A 23,562-nucleotide genomic window follows, 5' to 3' on the forward strand; every position below is an offset into this window, starting at 1 on the left:
ATGAAACTTGCTTTGTCCATATCATGTTGGCATCAATCAAGCACCCATCTCACTTCTTTGCAACAGTGAATTTGGGTTTCCCCTGTCCGGGGGGTGATCTGAACCCTTGCTTAAAACCCCTTGCATGTATCTATGTACTTACAATTTGGTACACTTAATTGGAGCAGGTCAGCCCCAATTTTAACCACTTTGGAAAAGCTGGGGGTGGGGAGTTCTAGCCAGCTGGTTCCCCAATATAGTGAATGGGGCACCCACAGCTTTTATATAGAGTGGCTTGGAACCCAGAGCACAGACTGAAGAGGAGAGAACAAAGAGAGTGGCTAAGAAACAGATCAGAATTTTTAGATACATGTACAAGATGAATCTTTGGGCTCGTGTGCACCCTTAAAATATATCCCACCTGCTCTATTCAGAGTCTTGCAGGGCAGTAGTATAAATTGATAACAAGGAGGTGACCACCTTACAAATCTCTGATACAAAAGGCCCAGTTAATTTTGTTAAATTTCCTGCACCAGAAAAGTTTCACGGTCCATTCCCTGGAAATAAAGGATGGGCCTGCATTTATTCATAAAAGTGCTATCAGTATGCATAGTGCTTTACAGTGTGACAGGAAGACAGGTCTCCGTCCCAAGGCACATACAATCTAAAAAGGCAACCTACGATCCTTGCCCAGCTCGACTTTATTAATATTTTAATATCCATTAGGATAGCAGCAGGGTGTTCTTAATCATGATGAATGGGGGTGCCTTAAATGTGATTAATGAGCTGTAGGGTTAATGTGGAGTCCTGACTGACTGAGATTGTCAGACGTGATTAAGGGAAACACCTATCATATCTCCACATCCTTGCTGCTCTCAACGTTTTAAGCCGAACACATTTAGGATGTTAATGAAATTACGAAGCGTATTAATATTTTACAATTTCTTTGAGATTGTGAACCATTCCTTCCACTGACCATCCTCACAATGGATCATTAGTTCCTAAATTCTCATTAATTTGTTACTTGCAGTTCCCAGTGCCCTCAAGATTTTACCAGAAAAGTTTAATGAATCTGGGGAACTTCAGGACCTGGGCGCCCAGGTTACCCCCCTCGCTCCCTCATTCCCTCGCTCGTCCCTCCCCTTTTCTCTTTCTTCAAACTAGAAATGAGAATACATTTATTTTTAATGGAGAGGTAAGATGAAAGAGAAGCTGCTGCAGATCAGAAGCTGCTACTATTCCATCTAATTAACTTCACCTGAATTTTCAAAGGAAGGAGGGGGAAAAGATCTGAAAATAATTTCAATCCACTTTCTCTGCTCCCCCCCCCCAACACACACTTCTAGTCATCTTGCGTTTGATGCTCTGCTAATATAGAGGTAGCAGGGACGATTCTTTAATTCCCGAACCCCAAATATATCATCAAAGAGAATTCCTGAAGTCATTTTCAGGCAAACACGAGGTATTCTGTGTTATTTTAAAAAAAATGTATATTGTCATTATGGATTTAGTATTTTAATTGTTTTTAAAGGATTTGGTTGTATGCCAGATACAGAACTCAAGTTATTGGGCAATTAACAAACAGTTATTTCTTTTATTTATTACAGTATTTTTATACCACTGTATCATCATGTATAAGAGTGGTGTGGAAGATAAAACACCATTAAAAACAATAATCATTCAAGCAACTGGCTAATCGATTGATCAGTCAATAAAAATAAAACAGACACATAGGTCTGTTGGCATAAAAGGGTATTCAAGAGATGCCTGAAGGTCAAAAGCGAAGATCCCTGCCAAATCTCTGCTGGAAGAGCATTCCACTGCATAGGACCAACACCATCCAATTCCTGACTTCTGGTTGAAACTAGCTGGGCCTCTGCAGCATGGGAAACAACTAATAGCACTGCTTCAGATGATCTCAGTGATTGAGGTGGATATAAGGGTTCAGATGGTCCTGGACCCAAGTTCTTCAGGGCTTTGTGTATTGACACAAGAACATTGAACCTGGCCTGATAGCAAATGTGCAGCCAATGCAGATGTTTTAGCATAGGTAACAAACAAATAAACAAAAATAGTGGACGATAAAGTGATGAGAAGTCTAAAGGTAAAGGACCCCTGGACAGTTAAGTCCAGTCAAAGGCAACTATGGGGTTGCGGCGCTCATCTCGCTTTCAGGCCAAGGGAGCCGGCATTTGTCTGTGGACAAAGCGGACAGAAATGACGTTTACCTTTTCACCACAGCGGTACCTATTTATCTACTTGCACTGGCATGCTTTCAAACTGCTAGGTTGGCAGAAGCTGGGTGCTCACCCCATTGCGGGGATTCGAACCGCTGACCTTCTGACTGGCAAGCCCAAAAGGCTCAGTGATTTAGACAACAGTGCCACCCGCATCCCACTGATGAGAAGTCTATCCATAATGTTGTAAGATCTGTGAAAGTCACCACTTAATGTCACTTTAGACTCCATGCCCCCTACCTTCTTTAAGCAAACAAACTGAAAGATGCAGTGATAGACACGCGTTCTTTTGTGTATGTATATTTCTACCTATGTCCTACAATAGGCTTCCTCAAACTTGGCCCTCCACATGTTTTAAGACTACAATTCCCACCATCCCTGACCACTGGTCCTGCTAGCTACGGATCATGCGAGTTGTAGGCCAAAAACATCTGGAGGGCCGAGGTTGAGGAAGCCTGTCCTACAACATAGTAAAGCTGAAATCCACTTCCTGGCCTGAAAAGGGTTCACCCAAGCCCAGGAAAACCCCTTGCCTTCAGCACGACCACCAGATCCAGGGGAGGCACTGTTGCCATCCTGTAAAGGTGCCCAACTTGGTGGTAGGCATCATTACACAGCAGATAAAACATGTACAAATGGTTTTTCAAAATTTTCTTCTTTCTTTATGCTTCCACTGTGCCCATATTTTTATTCAACACCCTTTAATTGCACCCAAGGCTACTACTGCCTGCCTGGATCATTCCAGCACCTCCCAAGGAGCAGTATCGGCCACTTTGGGAAGTACTGCTTTAATCAGTTGTTGAATACTCATGAACGAACTGGCCTTTATGTTGAAACAATGATGCTTGAAACAAAATGGGACCATCATCTGTGAACCTCAGTTGCAATTGTCCCCATTCTAGAGCTCAGGGGAATGTTGTGTGAAGCCCATCAGGGCAGGCTGTTTGTTGCCCTGGTATGCATGCAAGGTACGAGTGGACATTGCACAGGTCAGCAGGGCATTGGTTGGCCTGTTGTCCCCAAGGCAAGTTTTTATCCCCCAATTGTCAAAGGTTTTTACCTCTGCAACAACTGAATTAACTTGATTGGCTTTCGTAAAGGCCCCATTTACATGCGACATGCTTCGCTCTGGACCTGAGTGAGTAGTAGCCACAGTGCTCTTCCGTAAATGATATGCCCATTTGTTTAAAGTTCAAGTCAGTTTCAGCAATGAACAGACTGTATCAACTGCTAACAAAGCACTTACCACCTTGTGCCTGTTGGCGGAATTTCAAGTCACAGAACCTTAAAATATCATCAGTTTAAAATGTGAGCAGGAGACTCTTTTCAGGGGAAGGGGCACTAGCTTTGAACGACATTTGCAGATTGCAAGCTAAGTAAATGCGCACCACCAGTCAGAGATGTTTGAACTTTAATGCCATCACTGCTTTCAGGAAAATGTGTTTAGATGTCAGAGTGAATATACGTGATCAGTTATGACGGGTGGCTTTGGCACAGATACCATTTTCCCTGGCATGGCTTTCTTGCGAATATAAGTGAGATTTCTGTTCAGCAACGTACTAAAGAATGTTTTAACATATGATACAGAAGAATTGCCTGTATTTGGATAGTAATTAATATAATCTGAATCACACAAGGGCTCAAGTACAAGCCAGTTTCAGCATATGTGAACGACAGGAGCACTCAAGCGTACTGGAAACTGAAAGAGCTGCAGCTTAAAGGTGGAGAATCTGCTTTGCAGGCAAAAGATCCCTGGTTCAATCTACTAAGTACTACTACCTAGTAACATTAACTCTACAGATGCATGGTATTTTTTATATATGATATTCATTTCATTGATATGAATATGATAGGGTTGCCATATTTCAAAAGTGAAAATCCAGACCCAAAAGTTGTTAAGCTTTTGGCAAAGTTTATGTGATTTTTCTCATTACATTCAGATTTTCCCATGCATTTGCAACCCGGACAGTGCTTCCTGCTATGTCCAGGAAATTCCAGACCTATGGCAACCCGAGAATATGAACCTTAATGACTCGTATTCGTAGTTCAGACTTGCTGAGATTTAGTTATGCATTTTTTTTTTGCATTTTCACTGGACTGGCACATGGGTCTCTTACTGGCACATATTTATAATTAGTGCTTTTTTTCCTAGAAAAAAAGTGCCAGAACTCATCGCCTCAGTCACCAACTCAGACGCTGACACCACCACCATCTTGAAACCAAAACCATGTGACAAGATGCTGGGCTACACCATCTTATAGGGAGATTCAGATTGCCCCCCCAGCACCTTCTCTCATTAATGGAGAGCAAAGTGTCTACAGTACATACTCTTCAAGGCTGCAACTTGAAATCCTGCTGTTTTATACCCTCGTTTCTTTGCAGGCAACTCACTGTGTGAAGCAGCTATACTTGGCGGGCGCCACCATGTAGCACAGATCCCCCATGTTGCACATGGCCATGGCAGCATCCAGCCACCGCCACCTTCATCCTTCGGCCTCCAGGCATGTGCCCCAGCGTCAGCCTGGCCTGCGCTGCACAGGTGCCCTTGTGGACAAGCAAGCCTTGACCATTGCTTCTCTGTATCACGAGGCAGCTGGAGTGCTCCCTCCAGCTTCTGCTGCTGCTGCGCATGCATTGCTGTTTTGATCTCGCTGAAGCTGTGGTTGTTGTAAACAAAGCAGCACCATCATCTTCAGGAAGAAGAAGAAGAAGAAGAAGAAGAGTTTGGATTTGATATCCCGCCTTTCACTCCCTTTAAGGAGTCTCAAAGCGGCTAACATTCTCCTTTCCCTTCCTCCCCCACAACAAACACTCTGTGAGGTGAGTGGGGCTGAGAGACTTCAGAGAAGTGTGACTGGCCCAAGGTCACCCAGCAGCTGCATGTGGAGGAGCGGAGACGCGAACCCGGTTCCCCAGATTACAAGACTACCGCTCTCAACCACTACACCACACTGGCTCTCAAGGTGGCCCACAATGGCACCCACCTGAGAATTCAAGAGAAATGTCTCCAGATACAAATTATGTCAAAGTGTATATACCAAAAACCCCAAAGTTTTAACAGACACAAAAGGATGCATAGCAATGTATATTGCTTGGATTGTTGACCGCAAAGAAAGAAGAAGAAGAAGAAGAAGAGTTTGGATTTGATATCCCGCCTTTCACTCCCTTTAAGGAGTCTCAAAGCGGCTAACATTCTCCTTTCCCTTCCTCCCCCACAACAAACACTCTGTGAGGTGAGTGAGGCTGAGAGACTTCAGAGAAGTGTGACTGGCCCAAGGTCACCCAGCAGCTGCATGTGGAGGAGCGGAGACGTGAACCCGGTTCCCCAGATTAGGAGACTACCGCTCTTAACCACTACACCACACTGGCACTACACCACCACAAGAGATGTTTTGTATCAACAACAGTTATGATCTTATGCGTCTTATTATTATTTTATTATTTGGAGGGGGGCGTTTTTTGTTTCTTGACTTGGTTATTTTGCTTGTGTTGTTGAAGGGCTTCTTCCTCTGGTTTGTCTACCTGACTCATTATAAGGCAGCTTCCTATGTTCCCATGTAAAGGGTTCTGCTTAGGTGAAAGCTATACTGGAGCCACTATTTCTGAGAATTAAATGCGCTCAGTATTACAGTAATTCAGTTGGCCTTGGTCTGCATGGATCATCCTCACAAAGACCTTTGTTAACTGGAAATTCCATTCAGAGTCGTAAGTGGAATTATTATGGGAATTTTTAAAGAAAGAGATCAGCCAGCCAACAAATCATGTGGGATTGGATGGCGTTGAGAGTGGTATGTTTTCCATCTCTTTTGGCCTTCAAAATAAAGTTTGGATTCTCTGTGACCCATCAAATTTTTATGGGTCTGGTGAAGTTTAGCACTGAGTAAATTTATGTCTTTGGTGAAACAGGAAGCAAAGCTCTGCAAGCTTTTCTCTTCAGTTTGGGAGTCACGACCCTTATCCTGATTGGGTCTGGATTGGCTGAGCATTCAGAAGGACTGAGCTATTGTTCATAAACTAAGCAGATGGCCATGAGGAAGCCCTGTTGTTATATTCGCCTCTAGACATAATTGCAAATCCATAGCAAAGGACTGTGAGGTTCTTCTCTGGCACGGAACTTAGATCCATGTTCAGAAATTCTTTTAAAGGTTTGGGGCCAAGAATTGTTCTGCTTTCAAATAAATGGTTAAAGCTGTCAGGAGGGTTACACAAAAGACCACATATGGTAGACCAAAAATAACTATCCCTATTAGGGATAGAAGTGGGAAGTGTGGCAAGAAACACATGGGGTGTGGTAAGGAACACCCTGGAACTGGCAAGCAATAGAAAACATGTAGTGACAACTTTTCGATAACCTATGGGATGCACAGCAATGTTAAGAGTGCAACTAATGGCTGATCATAGGCTGAACTTAGAATCATACACAAGTGGCCAAAATTGTGGAAACCTTTTGGAAAAAGCGTATTTCTGAGATTTGATAGCTCATAACACCTGATTGGCTCTCTAAACACTCATACTCATTGGCTACATTCAAATGAAGGAAAGCAACCTAAGCAAGTTGTGTTTCCTTTTTCTGGTTATTTGGCTATAACTTTTTATATAATACAGTGGTACCTCCGGTTGCGAACTGAATCCGTTCCGGAGGTCCGTTCGTAACCGGAAACCGCTCGTAACATGAGGCACGCTTTCCCTAATGGTGCCTCCTACTGCTGCCACGCCGTTGGAGCGTGATTTCCTCTCGCATCCTGGGGCAAAGTTCACAAGAAGGGACATCTACTTCTGGGTTAGTGGAGCACGTAACAGGAAGAATTCGTAAGGGGGACGGTTCACAACACGAGGTACCACTGTACAGATAATTGCATTACATTCTTTATTTAATTTTTTCCATTGATATATAATTTTATGGTATTACTCCAAAAAAAAGTAGTATTATGAGCCATCAAACCTCAGAAATACACTTTTCCCAAAAGGTTTCCACAATTTTGGCCACTAGTGTAGAGTTGTAAGGGGTCTTGACTGCCATCTGCTCCAACCCCCTGCTCAATGTAGGAAATCCAGAGCTAGAGAACACCCAAGCAATAGATGTCTAGCGTCTGCCTGAAGGCCTCCAACACCCCCCTAGGTAATGGTTGAACCGCTCTTACCATCCAAAAATTGCTCCTAAGGTTCAATAGAAACCCACCCACCTGTATCTTAAGCCCATTAGACGAGGGAGGACCGTAGCTCAATGAAAAAGTCTCTACTTTGCATTCAGAAGGTCCTTGGTGTCTCCAGGAAGTACTAGGAAATATCCCTTCTTTGGAATCCAGAAGAGTTGCTGCCATTTGGTGCAGACAGTACTGAATTAGATGGACCAATGATCTGATTCAGTAGAAGGCTGCTTCCTACGCTCTTGGTCCTATATCTTTGTGACAGCCTTTCAGGTATTTGAAGAACAAGCTGATGACAAACATGTCAGATATGTCCTTTGTTTATTAGCAGTGTTGTGCTAACATTTAGAAGATTGGCAACAACAGGAGACACATATAATTAGTCCACAGTCTGTGAAAATCTCACAGGCATCTGCATGTGGTTAGTCCAACACCACTGAGATGTTACATTAATATCAATTAAGCAACCTTAACAACTTTCTTCTCGCAAGCTTCGGATATCGTCTTATAAGGCGAAGGATCAATGCAGGCTGTATCGATTCCAGACAAGCTTTCAGGGCCAGTGGAGCGACTTCTTGCTTGCATCAAACTCCTTTGATGCTGTGGGTCTGTCTTTTGTGTTGATGCAGATGCTGTCGGTGGACAATAACTATGAAAAGTCTGCTTTTTCTGACTGACTTAAGAGAGATACAGCAATTTTGGGACATAAAAAATTGCTTAGAGACTATTCTTGAACAATGGTAATTTGATTCTTCCCTTGATTGGCCTCTGCTGACAAAAAAAAGGTCACATTTAAAGTACATGGCTTCCCCCAAAGAATTCTGGGAACAGTAGTGCCTCACAGAGCTATAATTCCTACCAGCCCTAACAAACTACAGTTCCCACAATTCTCTGGTGGATGTAATGTGTTTTAAATGTGCTTCAGATGGATGGTGTGTATGCAGCCCATCACCTAATAACCAAAATATAGGTGAGATTGATGAAGTCAACTCCAAATGGACTCCTGATGTTCCTGATTTTGAGATTTCTTGTGCTACCTAAAGCAAACCAGAGATGATTCTAAGGCTCTTTTATCTTCCTGTTTATGATAATGGAAATTAACTGCACTTGTGGTTTCTAGAGAGCTTGTTTAAGACCTAGCCATCTGAAAGGGGAACTTGAAGGATGAATGGTAGACTCTAGGTCTGTCAGAAGCTAGTAAGCCACTGTGTATATACCTCCAGTTTCCAGAAAGTCTGGTCATAGAGCAATAATAGGAGGGGTAGTACAGCCCTAGATTAACTTCAAGCTATCACGGGCACCTGTGATAAATATTTTTATGTTTTAGAGAGGTTTCTTTTCTTTTTTTAAAGCAAAGACACATCTGGTGTACAACCCATTAGGAATTTCTGATACACAAGCTATATTGAAATGAATGTGAGTGCAATAGAAACCATTTTTGCGCTTGGTTGCTTATGTCCATTTCAAAAAGTTCCTTGCAGGAGAAGGTCCTGATAGATTGTTCCCATTACTATTATTGCAAGGCCAATGTATTCAAGGTGGTAGGTGGCACCTGTGATTAAAATGAAGGCTATTTGCTTTGTTGAAAAATAAAAACTTGTCTTAGTTGAAATGAGGGCAAGACATCTTGTTATTGAGTTGACAAACTGATGGCCATACTTTTGTTACTGAACGATTGGTCACACTTAAATACAGAGGATTTGCAGGTCACAGTAAGAACTTCTGCTATGGCCAGCAAATGGGATATGGAGCTTTATCTACCTTCAGGCCACTAGTTTAAAGCAGTTACTCTTTCCAAGCCATTGAAAGTTAAAAGTTATTCTGAAGTGATATTCACATTGTAGAACTACAATTGGATTTTAATGGTTTTCCTTTCTAGGCGCCTTTTAGGTGATGCCCAAGAGGGCTTTGGGATGTCGTACTTACTGTACGGAGATGACCATAAGCATTGGGCCCTGTGAGTACTCAGCATCATTTGGCCAGTGACTTTAATACTGTGCCGTGCAATCCTGAGATCAATGGCATTAAGCCTCTTTTAGCTACACTTCCCATACTGACTTCTCTAAGAATCAGAGCCAGATGTTTATCAGCACAATATTAGCTTCCGTGCAACGCTTGAGCGTCACAAAATGGATCATAAAAGGAGGATGGCGCTAACATTGGAGCCCTCTATGCAATCTACCCATTGGGTGCAACTCTCTAATTGGATCCTTCCAGCAAAAACGCCAATGGCTACCACTATTGGCACTATTTAACTTAATGAATTAGCACTCAGGCATGACAAAAAAGTTTCTTGAAGCAGAACATGGTCTGGATTGCACTTGTAACTACAGTATTCACATAGACCAAATATATAAAGGAAGCCACAGCGGCATCAGTAGCCATAGGCAGCCTAAGGATGCTGCTTGTGGTTCACTGAATACATTTGGCATTGGACCATCTTCTCTGCTTTTACTTTCAAGTTGTATGAAACAGTCAAACAGCCCTACATGACTGAGGTTGAGATTTATGTCTGCATCAGTTCCGTTTGTTCCAAGCTGCCCTGCCTGCTAAATAGCCAAACTAGCCCCTACCAGGCTGCAGATGGATCCTCAACAGCCCCACCAACCCTGGCCCCAAAGTCTCTTCCCGATAACCCTGACTGGCTTTTTCCAGACAAGAGGTGCACTGCTTAGTAAGTGACTACCCAAGTCTGGATTCAAACTTATGTGCACTGGAAAAGCACATCAGAGAAGGCTGGGTTTGACATTTCCCCCTGATAGGTTTGTTTGTTTGTTTGCTTGCTTGCTTTTGTTTGTTTTTGTTTGTTTGTTTGTTTGTTTGAAGTCCAGGGGGTTTGTTTCCAGGGGGAACTCGATAGATAAGATAAACTTTATTCGCATTAGCCAATGGCCATAGCAACATAAAACAAGCAATATATACCAAAAAAAAAAAAGAGAGACAACAATTGGTAAAAAGGACAATCAAATGACCAAGATTATCGTTCAGATAGTGGCCCTTAATCTCATTGCACCCTCGATTCCAGGGGGAATATGTAATATGCAACCCCCCCCCCCGCCTGAGGTAAGTGCCACAACCCAGCAAAAATATTATCGATTGCATAAACTCTCAGACAATGAAATAATATCTGAACACTTGCCACCAAATTTGGATGATACCACTGAAACACAAAGAGCATTGTGAGTCTCTTCACAGGGGGCTAAAAAGATGACACCTTAAACATTAAACAAAACCAAAACAAAGATCTAGCCTTAACGAAAGGAGAAAGCAGAATTTTAAAAAGTACCGTATTTTTCACCCTATAGGACGCACTGGCCCATAGGACGGACCTCGTTTTTTGGGGGGGAAATGAATAAAAAAAATTATTTCCCCCCCCCAGCCCCCAGAACAGGCTGCCGCCCTCAAGCCTTGCGAGCCCGCGGGAACTCCCCCCAGGCGCGCAAGGCTTGCGGACACCTGCGTGAAGCACGGGGCGTCCTCCGGAGCACCGACGCCTCTCGCTCTCCAGGCTTCAGCGAAAGCCTGCATTCACCCCATAGGACGCACACACATTTCCCCTTCATTTTTGGAGGGGGAAAAGTGAGTCCTATAGGGCGAAAAATACGGTATACAAAAATCGTGCGTGATTTAGAATTTAGCTTAGAAAAATAGGAAGCTGCCTTATACTGCCAGACCATTGGTCCATCCAGGTCAGTGTTGTCCACTTTGAGTGGCAGTGGTTCTCTAGGGTTTCTGGCAGGAAGTCTTTCCCAGCTCTGTTTGAATGAATAAAAAGGTTAAAGGGGAAAGTGTGCAATCTGTCTTCATGCATTCTAACATCACTCAAGTGACACAAATGCCACAATGCTTTTTTCCCCTTCTTAAAAATGGACCATTCAAGTCTCTTTGGGGCACTTTGGTAAAGCTACCAGTATATAACTGTACCTTAGTCTGTGTTCTGTTGTTAAATGGATTATTACTTCCTCTGGTATTGTTGATGAATAAGTGTACGCAATTTAAAAATAAAATAATCCTCGCCTTTGATTTTAAAAGCGATATTTAATAAAGGGCTTTAAATTTTCCATGCGAAAGCATTCCCTTGATTTACTGGCAATCAATAAACCATCTTTCCAGAGAATCCAGCACATCAAAGCTTGTGGGACTTTCGGCACTTTTGACTGACAGGTAATCTAGCCTGAAATATTATATTGATTGGGAGCAGCTTTCTAGATGTAACTTGAATAGCTCATCGGTATACAATGCTGAGCTTATCACATGGAGTGTAACCATCACAACTTAAAAAAGCAAAAGTGAAATATATAATTTGCAAATGTCAAAACTGAGTCATCAAGTGAGACTCACCCAAACGTCTGGCACTCTCCCATTTTATTATGTTATCAGCACAGGTCAAACAGTTACATATTCAGCAGTATTAGGAAGCCTAGTTGATGGTATAGCATCAAATAGTTTCTCCATGAAAAGAGAGATGTCTGCAATACTCCAAGCTATATTGCAAAAAAGCCAGCCAGGTATATTACCAGAGATCACAGGGGGATCATCTCTCCACCCCCTGCTATTTCACACCACATAGCTAGCTTCAGGAACTGGTTTCTGGCCAACCAGGACCAGCTCTGCCATTAGGCAGGTTGCAGAGGAGAGAAGAAGGGAACATGTTACCTAGGTCCAGAAATCCCAGGCATCCTAACCTGGGCTGAGGGAGAGAAATGATGCTGAACTCTGTAGCTCATGTTTGAAAACATTTCTGCATACAGTGGTACCTTGGGTTAAGAACTTAATTTGTTCTGGAGGTCCATTCTTAACCTGAAACCGTTCTTAACCTGAGGTACCACTTAAGCTAATGAGGCCTCCTGATGCCGCCATGCTGCCACCACGCGATTTCTGTTCTCATCCTGAAGCAAAGGACGAGGTACTATTTCTGTACCCGAGGTACAGGTGTCTGTAACCTGAAGCATCCGTAACCCAAGGTACCACTGTACTTATTTTCCCACATCTCGGTGAGTTGTCAAAATCGGAGGAAGTTTGCACAAATCAGGGAAGTATTATAGCCAGCCAGTGTAGACAATACAGAGCTAAATGGACCAATGGTCTAAGGCGATTTCCCATGTTCTTATGTGAATAGATCACCCGAGACAAAAAAATAAAATAAAAATGCTACCTGACTTTTGCAGCTGCTACCTACGGTGGCTATGCTCTCCCTCCACAGGTTGGAGACAGAAATGCTTCTGAATACCAGTGGCTGAATACCGCAGGAGGCGTGCTCAAATCCTGCTTGCTAGTTTCTCAAAGGCACCTGGTTGGTCGCTGTGAGAACAGCTTGTGGGGCTAGAGGCGTCAATGGCCTAATCCTGCTGGCTCTTCTTATGTTCTTATTTGCAGGCTGTACAAGTGAAGCACCATTTTGGTAAGCTTCTAGGGGACCAGGAAGACTGCTTGAGATTTTCAAGGCTTAGCTTAGGAGTGATGGGAAGGATGTTGTTTTTTGCATGTGTTCTTGTGGTGCTCAAACTCAATCTCTCAGTGTGTTGCCATCCACCACGCCCCATTAAGCTGGATGTTTTTTACATCATGATGTTGCATCGTTTCAGAAGCTTGGTGGCGGTCCCCACCCCTCAAAATTGCTGAAATGTTCCCTTTCCCTTCTGCTACCTGCAAATGTAAAGCAACGCTGGAAAATGGCATTTCAGACCAGGTTTAAAAGCTCCAAACACGCCAGTGAATATTAGCTTCTGCTAAGTTATAATTCACCAGGAGAAAGGAAAAAAAAGAGAGGCGCATTTGCAGACAAGTCAGCAAAACTGGAACTCGGAGCCATTACTGTGCAATCAAGCAAACAACAAAAGCCTTATTATTTCTGAACTTTCCTTTCCATCAAGATGTTTCCTCCCCAAATTATTTCGCTGCAGAAGTTTTGATTAAAAACATTTCTTGCCCTTATGTACAGCGTATGATGAAAGAGACAATTAAAGGAGTTTCGTTGCACATAATGAAGTCCTGCATCTGACAGGGGCCATCAGGGGGCAAGGCTGAGAGCTAATAAAGGCAAAAGAACACGCGGCTTCAGGCTGCCTTTGTGACAATAACGTGAGACTCAGAAAACTGGAAAGCAAAATAAAGGAGACTTCTCTGCATTTTGCAGCTAACTTAGATTAATTTCCTTTCCCCGCTCACAAACAGCTTTAAGAAAGATCAACATTTTTAAGAGATTTAATGATGCTGAACAATAACAACCCCAAAAGAACATGTTAAATGTACAAAGTATACATCAGAACTCAGCCAAGCTGCTGCTGCTGACCTTCCAATATTGCAAAAATGGTCCAAGCTATATAATGAGCTGACAAAAGTGACAACAAACCAGACTATAATTTGAAACATTTCCAGTTTTTGGCAGGTAACATTAGCCAGGCATGGGTTTAAAATCTCCAACTTCCTACTTTGTTTCTTATATAAAACTGGGAGAGCAAAGTGAAAAAGAAAACCAAGCCGATTTAAGGGGGGGGGGCTGTCTCCATGGGTTGGAGAGAATGGAAAATAAAAGGGTTCAGGGGATAAAATTCTCAGCATTTTCACTTAAGCTGCCAATACACCAATCAAACGTAGCTAGTGAGACTCTGGGCTGCAATATTAGTCTTGTAGGGAGGACTGAATACACCCTGCATTTGCATTCCTTGAAAAGGAGGCCTGAACCAAAACTGTGTAGCTGGCAGCTTGCAGTACACGTTGAATGTTACATTTGAGAGTGGATGTTTCCTGGTGTGCTGCTCCCTTTAAGTACCAGGACTCTTGTGGAAAGGGAATGGAAGAGCGTACATGAGACTGAAGATCAGATCGCCTTCTCAATCTGGCCCGCGGATGGTCCAGGAATCAGCATGGTTTTGCATGAGTAGTATGTGTGCTTTTATTTAAAATGCATCTCTGGGTTATTTATGGGGCAAGGAATTCATTCATTCCCACCCCCCCAAAAAATATAGTCCAGCCCACCACATGGTCTGAGGGATGGTGGACCAGCCCATGGCTGAAAAAGGTTGCTGACCCCTGCTCAAGACTGTGCACACACCACACGTTTTTAAGCGCACCCCCCCAGAATCCTGGGAACTATAGTTTCTGAAGGGTGCTGTGTGGTGGTTTTGGCTAAGGAAGGAAGTTACCTCTGTCCACAGCCATCTCTTTTATGCCCAGCTGCACCCTGGATGCAATGGCATTGTATACTTAGATACAATTCAGTTTTAAAAAGTTCAAAGTACAAATTGAGTTTAGAGACTTCATACAGGTTTAATGCCGTAATTCCAGTTGAAAAGATGCAATGCTCTTTTTAACTGGATAAACATCCCACCTTCTCAATCACACTGCTGCTACTGTACCTTCTCAAGCAAGGCGTAAGGGACCTGGCTTTTGTTTTGTTAGACTACATTCTTCAAAGGCAAAAGGATGAAATGAATTGCTTACTGAGATGGGCACTTCTGAGGCTAGGAAAAGGTAAAGGGACCCCTGACCATTAGGTCCAGTCGCGGACGACTCTGGAGTTGTGGCGCTCATCTCGCTTTATTGGCCAAGGGAGCCAGCGTACAGCTTCCAGGTCATGTGGCCAGCATGACTAAGCCGCTTCTGGCGAACCAGAGCAGCGCACGGAAACGTTGTTTACCTTCCCTCCAGAGTGGTACCTATTTATCTACTTGCACTGTGTGCTTTTGAACTGCTAGTTTGGCAGGAGCAGGAACGGAGCAATGGGAACTCACCCTGTTGCGGGGATTTGAACCACTGACCTTCTGATCAGCAAGTCCTAGGCTCTGTGGTTTAACCCACAGTGCCACCCGCATCCCACTTCTGAGACTACCAAGAGGCTAATCTAAGCCAAAGTTGGGAGAACCTTTAAAATGTATGATATGCTGGCCACAGCCTGCAGAAGTATCTGAAGACATGCTATGGATTTTATATATATATCATAATAGTCTCTTCTGCCCACAAACTTCAGATCTTTAAAAAGGAGGGAAAAACTGGAGACGAATTCAAAAGCAGTTTAATGTTTCTCAGGACCACTACAACAAAGAAGAAACAGAGCACCGAAGAAACCCTCTAAATGCAGAGTTTCTGCTAAGAATATAACTTACAAGACCTGCCGAATGACGGCCAATATCTCTCTATGATCATATAAAGAGTTTAATTTGTAACCGGGGAGGGCATAATGGAGAAAGCACCTTCTCAAGAGGCAAGGAGTAAGATGCAGAGGCTGATAGTGGAGACCTCAGGGCATGTCTGTACCAGATCTGTTTATTTGCAAGTTTTCTAGGGCACTTTTTAGCAACTGCTCCCAAAGTGATGTACAGACAATTCTATAAAGCCTGTGAAAATCACAATTTAAAGTTAATGTAAAACTAATACAGCCAATGGCTAGCAATGAAACATTTTTATAAACACGAATCTCTATGATCTGACAGTGAAAATAGCACAAGGCTGTCTGCACATCAAGTTTCCCAGAAATGATCAATAATCTGCTTCCTATTTCCGCTGTGTGGAACTTAAGTTCCTTTCAGATTTTAAAAAACGTCCATACAAATGGACACATACAGAGGGTGCACATGAGGAACCTAAACATAAGAGAGAAGGGCTTTAGCTTCCATTATATTTTTTTTCTATGTACAATATGTTCTTTGGGGGGGGGGAAGCATTGGGTTTTGTGTGCTGCCCCTGTATTTTGAAGCTGTACAGCTCAGATATGTTTGCCATCTCATTTAATTAAGCTAAAGCCACGGCAAAACAGTGGGTGTCCATTCAGTGACAAAGCCTGACTTGCTCATGCAGCAGTTTCATCTTTAAAATAATGAGGGCAATTCCGCAGATTTGAGACAAACTCAATATTTTAGTAACAGGCAATAAAAGCAATACGCAGCTAAAAATCAGAAGCTGCAACTTGATTGCCATTTTAATTTTTGCTGCCCAATATTAACCTTCTTTTAGGGTAAAGTTTTGGTGAAGTTTTGAACTATTCATTTGGAGATTATTTCTTGTAAACCACTTAGAGGATTGACTTACAATCAAGAGGTATATAAGCATTGTTAAATAAAATAAAATGAATAAATACTCCATTTTTATTCCTGGGAACCAAAATACATTTCAATTATATACATCAGAGGTGGGCAGAAGGTAGATCTATCTATTGGTTGATTGCCAAGAAAACTCTTCCACACCAGTAAATTAAGACTGCTGAAATGAGGGATATGTGGGTGGGGGTATAACCAGGAATGGATTTTTGTGTGAAGGACTGGAACTCATCAGCTCAGTTCTGGGACTCAAAACAAGTCCCTGGGCTCAGCAGGTGCTCATGTGCACCATGTTCTTTAATTCTATGTGTTCCAGTTTCAGCTGGAACTTGCTGCAACTCAGTGGATGCCATTGCCATTATAAGAGAACAAGGGGTGAGTTCTGGCACCTCTTTTTCTAGAAAAATAGCACTGAGTGTAAGTCTTTTGTGCCCGACTCCAATGCGTGGATCTTGGGAGTTTTAGTAAAATGAAAAGTAGATCCTGCACACCTTAAGTCTGCTCACCCATGTTTTGCTGGATTGCATCCCTATTTGGAATATAACCACCAGAATGTGAACTTTTATTCCTGGAATACGCACTGCTCCACTGATAGAAATAAACATGTATTAGACTAGGGATGTGGAACCTGCACCCTTTCAAATGTTGCTGGAGTCCAAGTGCCATCAGACCCAGCCAGCAAAAAAAAATCTGGCGTGTCAAACGTTCCCCTTCCCTGTATTAGGCAAATACTATTGACTGGGATCTGAAGTTCCTTGTGGTCATGGAGGCTTCAGGCTTGTGTTTTTTAAAGAGCTGCTCCTATGCCATGTCAAACTGAAGGGACAAATATGTGAGAATGAATAGCAGACAGTAAGAAAAGAAAAGAAAACTATACAAGGAATGCCCAAGCCCTTAGGTGTGCCTAAAGTAGCTCTTTGGATCCTGGCTTATGTAAATAACTGCAACACTTTAGGAAGAATCTCAGCTAATGCACTGTAGGGGGGAAATGTACTATTTATGCATTACTATTTAAAATAAGGTTTAAAACCTCATTTTGTGTTAAATTCAGTTATGAAATATTCAAATTCTCAACACTCTTCAAAAGTTATAGCCCCTTCAGGGGTTTAGTGTTACCACAATAGAAGGCATAATTTTAAGATATATGAATATGAAAATAAGGCTGCCTTTGAAGGAAATTTTAACATCTACCAAATGTGCACGGTTCCGAGACATGCTAGTGTATTTGTCCTGTTACCAAGCTGTTCCTTGCAGTGAGCTGGAAAAGCACAGTATACTCCTATACTGCCCTATTTATACCTAGAATCATAATATGGTAGAGTTGAAAGAGACCCTGAGGATCATCTAGTCCAGGCTTCCTCAACCTCGGCCCTCCAGATGTTTTGAGGACTACAATTCCCATCATCCCTGGCCACTGGTCCTGCTAGCTTGGGATCATGGGAGTTGTAGGCCAAAAACATCTGGAGGGATCTAGTCCAACCCCCTGCAAGGCAGGAATATACAGCTGTCCCATACAGGGATCAAACCTGCAACCTTTGCGTTATCAGCACCACACTCTAACCAACTGAGCTATCCAGGCTTATTCTTTCTTTTCTTTTCTTTTAGTTTCCCAAGGGGAAAAAAATCATTTCTTATTTTGACCTGTGGGGGGAGGGAGGGATGCAAACATACAATTAAAAAAAGGATTTATTTTAGAAGTCCAAAACTAAATATTTCAACACAAATGTACAGCCTAAAGAAATGCATTGGGTAAAAGAGGAGACACTGCAGCCAATTAAAGCCTATAAACAGTATCTTGATTTCAGGGGCTGAATGATGCCCAAGTACTGATCATTTTAAAGACTGAGTCACACCATGCAGCAATGCGAGTGTTATGTGTATGCCGGTGTTTGCAGCGGTATGTGCTGTACAGGACAGTTGAATGTTTGCAAGCAGGCAAAGAAAAGAGCTAACATGCCCCTCCACTTTGCCTTTATGCCTGAAAATGCTGGTGCAAATGTAGCAAATGAAGCTTGCTGTATAGAGTGTGAATCATAATTTCATCCAGCAGACACCAAAGAGTGAATGTGATTTCTCCCCCCCCACCACCACTGTATCAAAACAGTTGTAATTCATAGAGTATCAAAGTTATTTCCTGATGAGCTACAGCTCTGAAATTTGGTACCTGCATATTCCAAGGCACTTCAAATGATAAAAAAGGGAAAGGGGGTAAAAGAGAGAAGAAAATGTCACTTCACTCTCTTAAAATGGGAAATAAAGCATGCCTCTAACTGCAACCAGAAAGATTAATTTTGGCACATATGTAGCCTGAAACACCCTAAAATCTTGAGACGAGGACAGACATTCATATATCTATCAGAACAGGGGACTCAAAAGGAACCTCCAAATGGTCAAGCCCAGGCACAGGCAAACTTGGCCCTCCAGATGTTTTGGGACTACAACTCCCATCATCCCTGACCACTGGTCCTGTTAGCTGGGGATAATGGAAGTTGTAGTCCCAAAACATCTGGAGGGCCGAGTTTGCCTATGCCTAGTCAAGCCATTCCCACTCTGGATAGGAAGCTGAAATCCCAAGACACAGTTATTACCGCTACAAAACCCTGAAAGAGAAACTTCTTAAGAGTCTTAAGCACTGGGGAAAAGGCTGACATAAAGTACTCTGCAACTACTAGATGAGTTTGCAGACTGGCTATTTTGACACCTAACCATCAAAACATGGACATAAAGCTGACCTCAAAATTGGGTTCTGTATTCCAGCACAAAGTAAGCAAGTCAAACTGGATGTAGCGTAGGTATATTGGGCTGTTATAGCAGTTCAGGCTTGGATTCCCCTCCCCGCCCCCTTGTGGTGATTCCAGTAGCCCACAGCAACACAGATCAATACTTGCATAATGCAAGTTTTGTATATTACATACATACTTACAAGACATAAATACACATTTTTTTAAAAAATAAAGAAAAAACACATAGAGATGTTTGAAATGTAGGTATAGATCTAGGCACATGTGCATATATTCTATTATATTCCGACACATGCACATAGTCAATACCCTTGAAATACCTTAAAAGCATGATGTGTTACAGAAAGTCAAAATTAAATCTGAACTGAAATTCCAGAACTGTTCCCACAAGCTCAAAACAAAACATTGGAGACTAACGTGGCTGAGGCCACTGGTGTCATTCACATTCCCATGAGGCAAAGCTGTTAACGGTGTTTGCAAAGCCCCAGTTTCTTTCAGTGTGGAATGCGCTAGAGAATCTCCCTAATACACTGCAGTCGTTGTGTAGAAGAAGTTCAAGTGACCCTGGACTTCTTAGGTCCAGTCCAAGCCCAAGCAGTCGATCCATAAGAACCTTACTGTTTACAGCACTCTGACAGAATCTGAATTGATCAGAGAGTCTCTTTGCTCAGCTGTAATTTCACATGGTGCGCCGCGACAGTCCACACTGGCAGCGGTGCTTCTCGTTCGACTACTGTCCACAGTCCCTGGACTTCTTGCCCCTGTAGCATCTGTGCTCGCCACACTCCCAGTCCGAGAGCGATATGGAGGGAGTTCTATGTGACTCTGGGATTCTGATTCTGAGGAATAAGGAGGTGGAGGAAGATCAAACCACGGTGGTCTGCTGCAAGGTATAAATGAGATGGCAAATTACTAAAGGTACAAAGAGAACATGAAGTATCTGATTGTTGCTACAGTGGTACCTTGGTTCTCAAGCGCCTTGGTACTCAAACACCTTGGTACCCAAACACCGAAAACTCGGAAGGAAGTGTTCCGGTTTTCAAACGTTTTTCGGAAGCCAAATGTCCGATGCGGCTGTCGGCTATTGTTTCCGGGGTGCCTGAACCAATCAGAAGCCATGCCTTGGTTTCTGAACATTTTGGAAGTCAAACGTACTTCTGGAATGGATTAAGTCTGAGAATCAAGGTACCACTGTATACCAAGCACACTAACCTTATATGTACTGGAGAAAGGATACCTAGCTACATACATATATTATCTTAGTTGGCAAGCCAGTTGTGTATTTGTTTATACACAAATTGTTTTCCGTGCAGGAAAACTTGGTTCTGGCTATGCAGAGCACAGATTGACTGACTCCTGTGACATTAAGACTTTAATCTGCCCCATCCATGGAATGATTTTGCAAATCTTAAAAAAAAATATTTTGTAAAATGAAAAATTAAAAGTTTAAATGAATACATTTTAATATGTTTTTTAAAAGTGGACCACCTGCCAGAAAAATGGGGTGCAGGACAGATGGCTGAATCAGCATTCAAAGTGCTGTTAAGTACCATCTGTCCAATGGGGGGGTGGGGAGAGAAAGAGAAAGCGCTGGGCTTACTTACTCTGTAGCATAATAAGAGAGGATAGCAAGTCCTATATAAATATAGTTTTGTAAGCACTCCAACATGAATAATGCTTGGCGTATATGTGGCAAGGAATATTTAGGACCTTCATTCTCCCGTTCCCCATCCCCCTATATGAAAATGGTAAATGAAATGCACAAGCTGATATTGGGCTACAGAACATTTCATTCTACATGATTCCGGCCATTCTTCCTAGCCCCAGGACAGCAATGAAGAAGAACTGGACTGCTGGCCTAAGTTCAAGGCATGCTGGAAATCTATCAACATTACAAAACTGCTGCCTGCTGCCACCAATCACCACAATCACTACTAAAGCCATGACAGCCATGGTAGTAAAGCCAAAAAATGAATGAATTGGCTTCCTATTCCTACAAAGCACTGTTGTAGCCACATATCTCCCACAACAGACTGTGGGCAGATAATGTTTTTATTGGATCAGCGTCTGATGGTGCAGCCGGCATGCCAGCAAGTTTCAAGAGCTACATTTTAAAATCTGGGAAATCCGAAGCAAATTTCAAAATAAATACATGAAGTCACTAATTAACTGTTAGTCAACACAATTAACTATGAACAAAGAATCCTACAGGCAAAGTCTTTTACAAAGTGAGTTTTCTTGCTTTTTTCCTTCCTTGCACAATAAATGAGCTTTGTGTACTATCTCTTTCAGAGGCTCCAGATGTCTTCTCTCAAGGTAGCACTTCCACACAGAGATGATGCATTCTCCTAAGGCACAAACCTAAGCATTTGTGTCGGGGAAATGCAATTTCCTCTCCCACATGTGGGAATTGCGACTGTGAGTGCGTTTCAGAACAAGGTTTCAAGAACCCCATGGCACTTAGCGATGCCATTAATGGTGAATGACAATTCCCTGCCCCCTTCCTTGTGCGCAACCTTTTGAAAGTTTAATTTTGTTTTGAATTATTTATTCTTTAAAGGTTGAAGACTCCCATACTGTACCATTTGAGTGCAAAAGTGCTTGTGTAGCCCCTTAAAGGAAAAATGGTGAACAGGAAGAAAAAGTGGAGTCTGCCTCCCTCCCCGCAACCTCTGGCAACAATGGCCTGCTATTATGCACATTTTAAAAAATACTTAGTGCTTTGAAAGTTCTGCACTCCCCATTTCCATCAAAAGTGCCTATGACTTTCTTGGTTCAAACACAACAATGAACAACTCCACTATTATGAGAAAACAGTCTTTCTCATTGTATTCTATAAAAGTGAAGTATTGTTTGTAGAAATAGCGCTAAAAGCCAGCTGTGAGGAACTTTGGCTCTCCAGATGTTGCTGAACTGCAGCTTCCGAAAGATGGGAGTTCTAGTTCAGCAACACCCTATGTTCCCTCTGTCAGCGATGCACAGAAGTGATGGTGCCTCAGAGTTTCCAAGCGACAGCTATTCTATACTGGACTAGTGCTGGGACGCATGCTTAGTGCACATACCTTTGGTCTAGTACAGCTTCTGAATAGGATGGTGGGGAGTCCAGGTCTGGTGGCCTGTGGTAGGCCTGGTTGGACATGTATTGGACCCCGTTGTTGACATTGTAGGTGACACTGCACTGGTGTGGGTGGTCAAGGACAACCAGCCGGGAGAGGAGGACGGGGTGCTGCAGTCGATGTACAGGAAGCGTCATGAGGTTGTTGCGCTTTCGCTGGTGGTGCAAAACCAAGGCGAGGAGGGCCACTACCAGCACAAAAATGGCAGAGCTGCCAATGACTGCATAGGTGATGCTGGGATAGAAGATCAGCTGAGGCTCGGAGGTCACATAATTCTGGTCGCTGCCAGCTTCTGCAAGGGAGAAGAAAGGAGAAAGAGAGAATTAGTCCCTGTGGAAGAGAAGCAGCACTTCTGTTCCCTAGCTATATTCTCTGCTAATGTACCGCTGGCTGGCTTCCCACCAAGTTTTCCTCCTCCTTTAGGAAGTGTGGAAAATGAGCTTATCAAGAACATATGCACCCAAAATGGAGACCAGCTGACTGAAATTGCACATTTCCTTCTGCCTGCCTCAGATGTTTCTGCTTTGTGCAGATGTGCTCCATGGCTGTGGAGGGAAAGAAAAGTCAACAGGAAAGACAAGAAGATTTATTTAGCCTTGTATCAGCACTTATGATTTAACTTTTTAGTAAACAGCTGAATGGAAAAAGTCACGTCCCGTTTCCATGTGGTAAGGCTTAAAACAGAATACGTCTTGCCTAAACCCCAGTGAGATGCTAATCCAACTGACAAGCCCACAAAAATTACCAGCTGTCCACTCCCCCCCCCCAGCTTATCTGTGTGCAGAAAGAAGAGAAAACTTTTGTATAGCTTCCCAGCCTAATTGCCTGGAGGTGAATTTTCTGTGCTACAGGCAATCAGGTGTGCGACTATTTACAATTCCGTTAGCCATTGATTTTGACCATGCTGTGCCATCTCTCTTATCTTTCTCAAAACAAACAGTTTCATTGCAAATCTGAAACAAACATAAAGAAGATACACATCATTAATTGTTTCTTAGCAAAACCAAACACCTCTTAAAGAAAATGAAACCATCATAAAATACTAAATGAACCTTTTGCTTAGCACAATATTGTGTTGCGGCAATAGGAGAATCGGACTACCAATTTATTTTGTTAAAGCCCTTTATGATGCTGGTAAGCAACAGGCCACATGATACCAATGATTAACATATCAGCTGGTATTAAACATCAAACGTTTCTATGGTTTTGTAAAGAATGAAAATGGTTTCTTGGAATTCAACACAAAGCTCTTTGCCCAAATATCCTAAAGCCAACATTTGCACTCCCTCTCTGTTTTAAATTTCAAA

General features: G+C 42.7%; 1 protein-coding gene and 1 long non-coding RNA gene across 4 annotated transcripts in view; one reads left to right on the plus strand and one right to left on the minus strand.

Moving 5' to 3' along the window:
* Positions 1–7,724: 7,724 nt before the first annotated feature.
* LOC308464917 lies at positions 7,725–16,782 on the plus strand. The gene is made up of 2 exons (XR_013980185.1): positions 7,725–14,836; positions 15,201–16,782. It is a non-coding gene; the product is annotated as an uncharacterized lncRNA (long non-coding RNA).
* Positions 16,783–18,488: 1,706 nt separating this feature from the next.
* The window catches only part of LDLRAD3 (low density lipoprotein receptor class A domain containing 3), a 124,775-nt gene continuing 119,701 nt past the window's right edge, over positions 18,489–23,562 (minus strand). For 2 of the 3 annotated variants that reach the window (XM_080983861.1, XM_080983862.1), the window contains 2 exons: positions 22,202–22,547; positions 18,489–20,022 (listed from right to left, as the gene is read on the minus strand). In XM_080983861.1, the coding sequence (XP_080839987.1) occupies positions 19,761–20,022; positions 22,202–22,547 (608 nt within the window). In that variant the 3' untranslated portion in view covers positions 18,489–19,760. The remainder of the gene's footprint in view (positions 20,023–22,201; positions 22,548–23,562) is intronic. The other variant, XR_013980081.1, reaches the window with a different exon arrangement.

The sequence above is a fragment of the Podarcis pityusensis genome (assembly GCF_964106645.2).
Source record: "Podarcis pityusensis genome assembly, chromosome: 1".
Lineage (NCBI taxonomy): Eukaryota > Metazoa > Chordata > Lepidosauria > Squamata > Lacertidae > Podarcis > Podarcis pityusensis.